General features: G+C 45.5%; 1 protein-coding gene across 2 annotated transcripts in view; it reads left to right on the top strand.

Annotated features, from left to right (window-relative positions):
* Positions 1–12,127, top strand: part of LOC120914292 (saoe class I histocompatibility antigen, A alpha chain-like) — a 583,050-nt gene that overhangs the window by 18,613 nt on the left and 552,310 nt on the right. Inside the window, exons 3-4 of one of the 2 annotated variants that reach the window (XM_040324922.1) lie at positions 2,824–3,102; positions 8,892–9,170. The exons of the other annotated variant lie outside the window; for it this stretch is intronic. Coding sequence (XP_040180856.1) covers positions 2,824–3,102; positions 8,892–9,170 — 558 coding nt within the window. The remainder of the gene's footprint in view (positions 1–2,823; positions 3,103–8,891; positions 9,171–12,127) is intronic. 2 annotated transcript variants of the gene reach the window in all.

Here is a 12,127-nt window from a genome sequence, read left to right as displayed (position 1 = left end):
AGTTAAAGCGACGCAGTGCCGAATCGCAAAAAGGTGCCTGGTCCTTTACCTGCATTTTGGTCCGGGTCTTAAGTGGTTAATGCATGACTAGACCCGTTGGGGTCTACCCTAAGCCTGGGTTCACATTGGAGCGATTTGTCATTCGATTTGAGAGATCAAATCGCATGACAAGTCGCAGCCTATTGGCGGCAATGGCACTGTTCTAATCGGTGAGACACCGTTTTTTCGGCACCACACCAATTTGCAAAAGTAGTTCCCTTCACTACTACTTTTGCAGATTGTTGTTTTTTTTTTGTTTTTATTGTCCATTTCAGGTGTGACATCAATAGACATCTATGTATGAAGCCACGAAGATGTTTAGTAGAAGTAGCACTTGAACAGGCGCTGACCTTGCTACTTTGAAATTGCGCTACTTCAAGTGAAGTAGCGCGATTTCAAAGTAGCATCAATGTGTACCAGGGCTTAAAGTGAGAGGCTAGAAGGATTATAGAAGGACATCTACAGGCTATCACCTTCTCATCTACACCTGCACTCCCCTTCCCCTCTCTTTCCCCCCTCTACCTTTTTGCACTTTCATATTTAGCCACTTGCCTACAGGGCACTTTCACCTCCTTCCTGCCCAGGCCATTTTTCAGCACTCACACTTTGAATGACAATTGTGCGGTCATACAACACTGTACCCAATTGTGCTATAAACAAAAAAAGAGGGACAAGTTTGAAAAAGAACAATATTTTTTACTTTTTGCTATAATAAATATCCATTTTTTATTTTTAAACAAATTTTATTCTCAGTTTAGGCCGATATGTATTCTTTTTCATACTTTTGGTTAAAAAATAGCAATAAGCGTATATTGATTGGTTTGCGCAAAAGTTATAGCGGCTACAAAATAGGGGATAGAGTTATAGCATTTTTATTATTTATTTATTTTTTACTAGTAATGGAGGCGATCGGTGATTTTTATCGTGACTACAATATTGCGACGGACATATCGGACACTTTTGGCACATTTTTGGGACCATTCACATTTATACAGCGATCAGTGCTATAAAAATGCACTGATGCTGTATAAATATGACTGGCAGGGAAGGGGTTAACACTAGAGGGCGATCAAGGGATTAATGTGTTCCCTAGTGAGTGATTCTTACTGTGTGGGAAGGGGACTGACTAGGGAAGGAGACAGTTCGGTGTCCCTATGTACAAGGGACACACCATCGGTCTCCTCACCCTAACAGGATGTGGATCTCTGTGTTTACACACAGAGATCCACGGTCCTGCTTAGTTACTGGGCAATCGCGTGTCCCCGGCGGAAATCACGGCCGCCGGGCACGCGCATCGGGTGCCCAGTAACGCAGCGGGTGCCTAGTGGCTCGGGAAGGCGAGGACGTCATATGACGTCCTCCTAGAATGAGGAGAAGCTACTCGTCTCGCCGTCATTTGACGGCGGGCGGTAGTGAAGCAGTTAAAGAGACAATTTTTTTTGCTAATTTTTGAAATTTTGGATGCACTTTATTTTATTATTGGACTACATATTTAAATATTTGTTTGAGGGTCTATTTTTGATGTCATTGGATTGCAATTTTGCACATTGGGATAAGATATATATATATATATATGTGTATGCCCATTTATAAACCTGCAACAACTTGGACACCCCCGCCCATTCTGGGACAAACTATCACCCCTAGCACCAAAGTCAAAAGTCTCGGGGTCATTTTCGACACCTACATGACAATGGATGCACAAATAGGGTCAGCGGATCCCACCATCTGCTGCGGCTACTACGCAGACTTATTAGAATTAGAATTATATTATTATTTGTTATAATTATTTATAATTATTTATTATATTATAATTTTGTTTTTTAAAAAATGTCATACCCTGGGATGCCTATTAGATTCTTGTTTGGTCAGATTTAAGTGAGTTATTCCTAAGAATTACAGGCCTACAGTATAAAACGCCAAATTTCCTTGCAAATAATTGTACCGCTTTTAGTACGTAATTCCAGACAGAATCATACCGCCAGGGAGGTTAAAGCACTCTGTCTAACACATAAGTGTATCCATGGGAAGGCCCCGCAATATCTATGCGAAAAAATAAAAGCTCACAACCCCAATCGCGTTCTGCGATCCACCAACCAAAATCTGCTCCAGATACCAAAAGCCAATTGCAAGTCCAAAGGAGAAAGAAGATTTGCGCTCCAAGGTCCCAGACTATGGAACGCTTTACCAACCAGCATTCAGTTGGAGGAAAACCACTCAGCCTTCAGGAGAAAGATCAAAACTCATCTCTTTTGATATCAAAGGAGACAGGAACAACAAGCGCCCAGAGGCGATTTGGTTCACATGTGCCGCGCTATATACGTTTTTCATTCATTCATTCATTATAATTGCAATATATTAGCACGTTATATTTAAGTATTGGTCACAGTATTTAGCGCTGCTTCACTTTATCACATACAAGTTGCACCCCATGTTTTTCAATGACATCCATTCAAATATTTGTGACTTAAAAAAGGTTCCTGCACTGCTTTGCTCTGACTTTCATGTACTTGGTTGTCACAGACTACAATGTATACCCTCCAAAGTCGCATTCATGTTATACATGCTTAACCACTTTAATACCAGCCCATTGTCATATGACGTCCACAAAGGACATCTACCATCCCGGGTGGACATCATATGACGTCCTGGGCTTTGTGGGGGGATATCTGAATGATGCCTGCAGCTAGAGGCATCATTCAGATATCCTTCTCTCCTGCCGGCGATTCTGTGCAACATAAGAACGATCATAGCGGTGGTTCCATCTTCCTCTTCTGTCTGCAGGGATCCATATTGTACAGGAGATGTACGGCTGTGAGCTGAGAGATGACGGCACCACTGAGGGGTATGATCAGATTAGATATGATGGGAGAGAATTCATGTATCTGGACACACAGAATGGGATCTTTATCCCGACCATGAATGAGGCTCAGATCACCACACAGAGATGGAACAGTCCGGAGATGAAATCGGGGGAGAGATACAAGAATTATGTGGAGAATATCTGTATAGAATGGCTGAAGAAATACATCAACAATGGGAGAGAAGATCTGGAGAAGAGAGGTGACTGCGTATACTGAATGTATATGTGTGTGTGTAGTGTAACGATGCGGGGTGATTATGCTCTAGTGGTGTATGCATTTTCAGGAACACCGGTCATTCCAGGCTGTGTTTTTAGGGGAGTGGCAGCCCAACTTTATTTAAACAAAACAAACGTCACAGAAAATCTCCCCTCACAGGGGGTTCCACCATCGTTGTATAACAGAAATCTCAGCCTCCTGGCTCACTCACTCTTAGGCTCGATTCACACCTATGCATGTCGCTTCTGAGCATTTTTGCAGTGGTTTCTGTGTTTTTCGACACACGTTTTTACCGCGATTTTTTCCGCAATTTGCGTTTTTTTTTTTTTTGTTTTTTTTTAGTCGCCAATTTTAATTTTTTTACATTTCCTTTAATAACCAGCTATAAACAGGTAAAAAAAAAAACGCTAATCGTGGCAAAATTGCAGTAAAAACGCGTCAAAATCACGGTACTTGCATTTTGGATGCGGGTCCATTGAATTTTATTACATGCAAAACGCTGCTTTTTGCGAGGGGGAAAAAAAGGCCCCGACCCTTTCCAAAAACACAGAGGCACAAAAATGCATTGATGTGAACATGTTCCATAGGAACCTGTGTTAAAAAATGTCCCTCTGTGATCTCCCTGCTCTCGCCCCTTCCGCCCTAGCCAGTCTTAATTCCCCTATCACTGAAGAGGAAGTAACTGACACGATTAAGGCCCTCCCGAACAACAAAGCCCCTGGACCTGACGGTCTAACGTACCTCTACTACAAAACTTTCCAACCGCTCCTTCTCCCCCACATAACCGCCCTGTTTAACGCTTTCATGACCAACTCCCCCATCCCGAGAGACATGCAGACCTCCTACCTCACGTTGATCCCCAAACCGGGGAAAGACCATACCCTCTGTTCTAATTACAGACCAATTGCCCTCAACGCAGACTTAAAAATCTTTACTAAGTTACTGGCGACTAGGCTGAACAACTTCATGCCGTCACTCATCCACAACGACCAGGTTGGGTTTATCCCCCTCCGCCAAGCGGGGTATAACACCAGGCGAGTTATTGACCTGGTGGAGGTCGCAAACAGGACTGGGACTGAGGCACTGCTACTCAGCCTGGATGCGGAAAAGGCCTTTGATAGGCTGGGTTGGCCTTTCCTGTTTGCGACCCTCCGGCGTGTAGGCATGAAGGGCCCCTTCCTACAAGCTATTGCCCATTTATACTCCTCCCCTTCGGCACTAGTTAGAACCCAATCTGCCTCCTCCCCAATTTTCCCTATCTCTTATGGAACCCGACAGGGCTGCCCACTTTCCCCTCTTCTTTACGCCATATGTATTGAGCCCCTAGCAGCACACATCAGACAAAACCCAAATATTCGAGGCATCCCAGTCCGCACTAGGGACTTTAAGATTTCCCTGTTTGCGGACGATGTCCTGCTCACCCTTACACAACCTCAAGTCTCCCTCCCGAACTTACATGTAGAGTTAGACCGCTATAGCGCACTTTCAGGGTACAAAATTAATAACTCTAAGACGGAAGCTCTCCGCCTCAATCTACCACCCCGGACACTGTCTGCCCTCTCCCAATCCTTCGAATATGCTTGGAAGACATCTGCCTTAAAGTACCTTGGTGTTTACCTTACGCCTTCCTATGACACTCTATATAAGGCCAATTTTCCCCAACTATATACCTCCATTAGGGCATCCCTGGCCAAATGGAAAAACCTGAAGCTGTCCCTATTTGGTCGCTTAGCAACCATTAAGATGGCGATCCTACCTAGGCTTCTCTATCTTTTTGAAACGCTCCCCATCCCTGTCCCAACCGCGCACCTTAGAATTATCAAGGGCGATTTGTTAAAAAATTTGGGGAACTATAAGAGGCACCGGATAGCTAGGTCAGTCCTGTATGCCCCTCGCGATCAGGGTGGCCTTGCTTTCCCTAATGTTGCCAAATACTACTTAGCCGCCCAGCTGCGCTCTGTGGCTTCTTGGTGTACCCTCCATGCCTATAATCGATGGACACAAATTGAAAAACTGTGGCTAGCGCCCACTCACCCTAACTCCATGCTGTGGAGTTCCGACATATCGCTCAGCCCATCACAACTTCTAGGACCTATGGTGTTATTGCGAACGTTGTGGCGGCGCGCCAAACTGCAATATCCCCTCACTTCCTCCGCCTCCCTGGTCACCTCTTTTTTATTTACGCCTAATATCCCAGACAGCTTGACTTGGCAGATGTCCCACTTCTGGAGAGATAGGGCCTTATTTCGCTTCAGTCAATTGGTGGATACTAGAACCAGAACCTTACGGTCTTTCCAAGACCTGAAAGAGGCTTTTGATTTGCCCAAACAGGCTTTTTTTAGTTATTTACAAATCCGTCATTTTGCTCAGTCTCTAGTAACGAATCTTCAATTCTCCCCTTTGACTGAGTTTGAGAGAATCTGTTTGGAAGGGTCATCCCCCAAAGGTATGATCTCGCGCACCTACCGGCTCCTGACACTGGACATGTCACCTACTGGGCCTCGACATGTCTACATGCGCAAGTGGGAGCGGGCCTTGGGTGAGGATATACCCATGCAGGCTTGGCAGCGTATATGGTCGCAGGCCTCTAAGAGCTCCATCTGTATGCTCTATAAAGAGAACCAGTATAAAATTCTGTTTCATTGGTACCAAACCCCAGACCTGCTCCACTCTATTTACCCTTCAGCAGATCGCCGATGCTGGCGCTGCTTTAACGCGGTGGGGACGCTTTATCATACCTATTGGACCTGCTCCTTGATTGTGCCCTATTGGCAGACAGTCCATTCCCTAATCCACTCTATATTTGGTTCATCGGTGCCGTTTTGTCCTAAACTTTTCCTTCTGGGCCTCCCACCCCCCTCGTTTTCAAAATTTTCTAAAAAACTCCTGGCCCAGGTCCTTACTGGCCGCACGGTGCTTAGTGGCCCTGAAATGGAAAAGGAAGGAACCTCCCTCCCTGTTTGAACTACACTCTAGAATCAGGGACGTTAAAAGGATGCAATACATGACAGCTTCCCTGAATAACACTCTTGACACCCACAACCAGGTATGGGAACTATGGAATGCGCTGGAGGCCCCAATCGCGTGATACCCCTGTTTTGGAGGGGGGGCGGCATGGTTGGGTGTCCCGGGCTGGGTGGGGGTTCGGGGCGGATGGTGGACCTTTTCCCTCTCTTTTTCTGCTGCACTCTTCACCTCTCTTTCTATACTTTTCTCCGCTTTCACTGACTGTCCTTTACTTCCTCACTATACTTTATATTCCTTTGGTCGCTAAGACTAGGGTGACCACATTTCCAAACTACGATTCAGGGACACCCTCCCTTCCCAAAAATCAGCTTGTGCTGTAACGAATCACAGCACAGTGATTGGACACAAGAGGCGGGATTTATGATTTCTCCAATCACAAGCAGAGGGCAGGATTGTGCTCCTCCAGGCATTCCTGGCCAGGACAAGTACTATCAGTGAGTAAAGCAGTAATGTTGCGTCATTTTTTGGGGGCATAAGATTGGCATGGGGGGTGGCTGTGTCAGTTTCATTCCGGGACACTGTATTGTTCTGGAATGAATGTGCCCGGGACAGACCTGCAAAATGCGGGACTGTCCCGGGCAATCCGGAACACGTGGTCACCCTAGCTAAGACACACTGTGGCAGGCTGGATTATGTGATGATATAGACACTTGGCCCTATGTTAACTTGATTGGATCTTGCATTGACCTGTCTTATGATCCAGTTGTTGCAATGGCAACTCTGCTTGTTCCTCCTAGTGCTGCCCCTTTATAATGCTATGTGTCCTTTTATGTTTTATTTTTTCTTTTGCTTTCATTGTCCTTTATTTTGTTTTTCCTTTGCCTGGAAAATGTTAAATTCAATAAAATTTAAGTTTTCAAAAAAAAAAATGTCCCTGCATTTCTGCAAAATGCACCAAAAACCGCATTAGTGTGAATGGAGCCGAAGTCACAACTCCCTCCTGGAGCTTACTTGCTCAGCTTCGTACTGCTTGGTCGCAGGTCACATCTGCCTCCTGTAGACATCCACACTCAGACTTCCACCTGCAGCCTTAGGCCCCTTTCAGACTGGGGCTGGAGCTGCGGTGGCGGAATAACGCGGCTAAAAATAGTGGCGCTATACCGCCGGGATTGCCGCGGGAATCAGCCGCTAGCGGTGCGGTATTAACCCCCGCTAGCGGCCGATAAAGGGTTAATACCGCCCGCAATGCACCTCTATAGAGGCGCATTGCGGGCGGTATTGCCGCGGTTTCCCATTGTTTTCAATGGGAAGGAGCGATGAAGGAGCGGTATACATGCCGCTCTTCTCACCGCTCCAAAGATGCTGCTGACAGGAGATTTTTTTGTCTCCCGCCACCGCATCGCCTCAGTGTGAAAGCCCTCGGGCTTTCACATTGAGTCTGCAGTGAAGGAGTTTTTCAGGCGGGATAGCAGCGCTATTTTTAGCGCTGTACCACCTGAAAAACTCCTCAATGTGAAAGGGGTCTTAAGCCTCGGATTTTCCGACAACAATTGTGTGATGGAAGGGTTTTGTTGGATAATCCTACTGTTTGTATGCTCCATCGGACAATTGTTGTCGGAATTTCCGACAAACAAATGTGTTATAGCATGCTTTCAAATTTTCCGACAACAAATGTGTTCCGTAGAATTATCCGATCGTGTGTACACAAGTCCTTCAGAAAAAATGCTCCGAACCAATGCTAACCATCAGACAACATTAGCATAAGTTGCCCAAAGGTAGGTGCTAAAGATCTGAAAAACAACGTCGTTTCGTGTATGTTGGCTGAAAATTTTCTGTCGTGTGTATGCAGAACAAGTTCACGGCCAACGCCCTCCACGGATTTGTCCGATGGAAATCTGATCGTGTGTATGAGGCTTTAGACTCTACTAAAATGCAAGTGTTATAAATGGGCCAGGCAAGGGGCGGGCAGGAGGGGCGGCTGCCCTGGGTACTGTGGTGTCATGTGAGGTGGGGGGCACCACAAGGATGTTGCGGGAGGTGATTTGTATTTTGAGGGGGGATTCGGGGGGGCGGCATGGTATAAGAATTGTTCTAGGAGAGGAGATTTGGAGAGGTGTGCTAGAAGTGATTTGAGGGGATTTATGTTGGGAGGGGGGTTGGGGGAAGAAGATTTGTGCTAGGAGGGGGAAGTTTGGGAAGATTGTGCTAGAAAAGGTAATATGGTGGGGGAGAGAAATAATTTTTTTGTGGGGGGGCTGATTTGTGCTAGCAGGGATGATTGGGGTTATTTGTGCTAGGAGGGGACATTTTGGGGAGGATTTGTGCTAGGATGGGGCACTGGAGAGAATTTGTGCTAGGAGGGGAGGGGGGGGGGATTTGTGCTCAGAGGGAAAATGTGATAGGTAGAGGATTTGTACTTGGAGGAGGGAATATTTTTCAGGGAGGGAAAATTTGTGCTGGAGACACATGGGAAATGAGAGGATTTGAGCTGGGAAGGGGCTGATACATAATTCTCATACATCTTGGGGGGGGGGGGGGGGGGGGTGCGCAATTTGACATGTTCGCCCTGGGCTTCAGATGACATTGTTCTGGCAATGGCCCTGGGGCTCCAGAACAATCTCTGCTACTTTGGAGCCATAGCTGGAAAACATAGAGAACTGCTGACATTACTATCACTGGGAATGACTGGGGGCTCATTTCTATATTCTGGAGATCATCATATATATCCAACATCATCTCACAGGAGGAACATGGATTACATTTGTCAGTAGATCACATATATTGTGTTCTCTTTCTCTCTCTCAGTGCCCCCAGAGGTGAAGGTGTGGGGTCATCGTCAGTCAGATGATGTGACCAGACTTCAGTGCCTGGTGTACGGGTTTCACCCCCGACCTGTGGAAGTGAAGTGGGTGAGGAATGGGACAGACCATATTCCTTCATATGAAATGACTCCAATTCTCCCCCATCCTGATGGCACCTATCAGATCAGAGTCTGTGTGGAAGTGCCAACAAGGGAGGGAGACTCTTACTCCTGTCATGTGGACCACAGCAGTCTGGGGGATGAGACCCTCAGTGTGATATGGGGTGAGTATGGAGAACCTCTACTGTCCATGTCACGTTATAAACAGGCTGTGTTTGTGTTAATGAGCAATTGATAATGAGTATGCCAAGGGAAAAAGCATTCAGTGGAAAACAATTTTGCCCCGTACACACACAATCTGAATTTCCGATGGAAAAAGTCAGACAGACTTTTTCCATCGGACATTCCGACCGTGAGTATGCCCCATCGGAAATTCCGATGAATTCTATCGAAGTTTAGATAGAGAACATGTTCTCTTTCACTCCAATGGAATTCCGATGTGATTTTGGTCGGACAAAGGTCCGACCGCGTGTACGGGGCTTTAGAGTTTGGGGCAGATGTTTCCAGCTCTATGACTAGCCAATGAACTGTTGATATTTGTGATTCAGTTACAATCTTTTGAGTCATTCCAGAAACCCCATGGCATTCAGACTCGGTAGCTACGCATTATGGCCCGGATTCACAAAGCACTTACGCCGACGTATCTCCAGATATGCCGCGTAAGTGTAAGTATGCGCGTAAGTGTCGTATCTATGCGCCGTGCCCATAAACTGAGATACGCCTGAAAATAGGCTTCATCCGACCGACGTAACTTTCCTATGCCGTCGTATCGTGGGCGCATATTTACGCTGGGCGCATTTGCCGCTCCCATTGATTTTCTATGCACATATGCAAATGAGGGAGATACGCCGATTCACGAACGTAGTTGCACCTGGCACATAATAAACGCGGTTTGCGTAAGTCATACGTCCGGCATAAAGTTATTCCCCATATAGGAGGCGCAACTCATGCAAAGGTATGGACCAGGGAACACAAGCCATCGTATCTTTTGTCGTTTACGTTGTACGTGAATATGACTAGGCGTAGGTTACGTTCACGTCGTAGGCAGTGATTCGACGTATCTTAGGCAGTTGTTTCGACGTGATTCTGAGCATGCGCACTGGGATGTGGCCATGGGACAGCGCATGCGCCGTTCATTTTAAGTACTTCTATGGCGCTTGGCCCATCATTTGCATGGGGTCACGCCTCATTAGCATGGCTCACGCCCACTTCCACCTACGCTGGCTTATGCCGAGGAAACCCAGTGTATCTTTAACAGCGAGTGGGAGCAAGTGCTTTGTGAATCCAGTGCTTGCCTCTGTGCGCTGCGCCGGCGTAGCCTAAAAGAGATACGCTACCGCGGCATAAATATGCGCCGATGTATGTGAATCCGGGCCTATGTGTTGTAGTAATTATCAATGATCCTTATCTGATAATAAAAATCAATATATTGTCCTTGATACTTTAATCATTTAGTGAGTATTTCATCTTCTGTTCTATAATGTCACCAATGGGCTACGTATTCTTTGTCATGCAACTATACATTTAAAGAGTTGGTTCATCCAAAACTGATGTTTACGAGTGTTAAGAGATAAATGGACAATGATGCATTACATTTCCTTGGTGCTTATTATCACCTATGACAAATGATATTTCCACTGACTTTTATAAATCACTAGCTGAATACCCGGTCTTCCTATCTTAACCTTTTGGGGAGGAAAATCATAGTAATATAAATATACGCATCTTTTATATAAGGGTGTAGGTAAGGGTTAATTTAACTGTCATATATTTTTATTTGGCATATAAGTAATATGTGTACCAGGTATTATTGAAATATCTCCAGGCGTACAGAAGTTATGTGGGAACATACATTTCCCATTGATTTGCATGGGACTTTAAACAAAAACCCCGACCCTCACAAATGGGGGTAGTTAAGGGATAAATTAACTATCCTATAGTTTAAGTGGACATATAAGTAACATGTGACCAAGTGTTATCGAAATATCTACAGCCGTTTGGAAGTTATGAAGTAACATGTATTTCCCATAGAGTTGAATGGGACTTTAAAGGAAAACCCCGACCATGGCAAATGGGGGTGGGTAAGGGTTAAACCACCTATCCTATGTTTGTTGCTGACATATAAGTAACATGTGTGCCAAGTTTCATATTAATATCTTTAGCCGTTTGGACGTGATGCTGGAACATGAAGTAACATGTATTTCCCATAGAGTTGAATGGGACTTTAAAGAAAAACCCTGACCATGGCAAATGGGGGTGGGTAAGGGTTAAACCACCTATCCTATGTTTGTTGCTGACATATAAGTAACATGTGTGCCAAGTTTCATGTTAATATCTTTAGCCGTTTGGACGTGATGCTGGAACATACATACACACACACACACGTTGAGTTTTATATATATAGATTTGTAGCAGACATCAATGTGTCCAAGGCTGGGTTCACACTGGTACGACAAACACTCCTACATTGGGAGCACATGTTGTATTACGTGTATAAATCAATGGTTCCCTATGAGAGCCATCTTTTTTTTTTTTTTTAATTTTTTATTTACACAACATACAAGGCTGGTCCACATGAACCACATCAATAACAATACAACAACTGTAGTCAGTGTACATGTGTATAAATTCAAGTGGCATCGCCTAAACATAACAGTCTGCAACCGTGGCCCAGCCTCCCATAACTTTTCCGTTTTCTAAGAGCGAAATGAGTTAGAAAAAAGGAAGGAAGAATGCCGGAACTGCTCAGGTAGGCAGACCAGCAAGGTGAGAATATAGGGTTAGCTGGGAAAGCGGGGGTGAGGGAGGGGGTAGAGAAAAAGAAGAGAGAGGGGTCTCGCGACCATGGACATCCAGTTACATCTGGCTTTCTACTTCCAGTGGCCGCCCCGGCCTCGCATTCAGGAGGGCTTCGGGGCAGGTACAGGAGAGTCAGTCTAATTGTGGGGTCTGATGTTCACCTCTGAGGGCCTGGCCCTCCTCCGAGTATTTGAACATTGTCCAGAGCTGCCATGTCTGAGAGTATTGTTCGTTTCTATCCTGTTTTGAAAGGACCAAATCTTCTAGCCATCCAATCTCATCCACCTTCCTCAGCCACATGGATACAGTCGGTGGGTGCGGT

The sequence above is a fragment of the Rana temporaria genome, chromosome 9 (genome assembly GCF_905171775.1).
Source record: "Rana temporaria chromosome 9, aRanTem1.1, whole genome shotgun sequence".
Taxonomy (NCBI): Eukaryota; Metazoa; Chordata; class Amphibia; order Anura; family Ranidae; genus Rana; species Rana temporaria.
The sequence above is the reverse complement of the archived record's forward strand: the minus strand, read 5'-3'. Positions and strand labels throughout refer to the sequence as shown.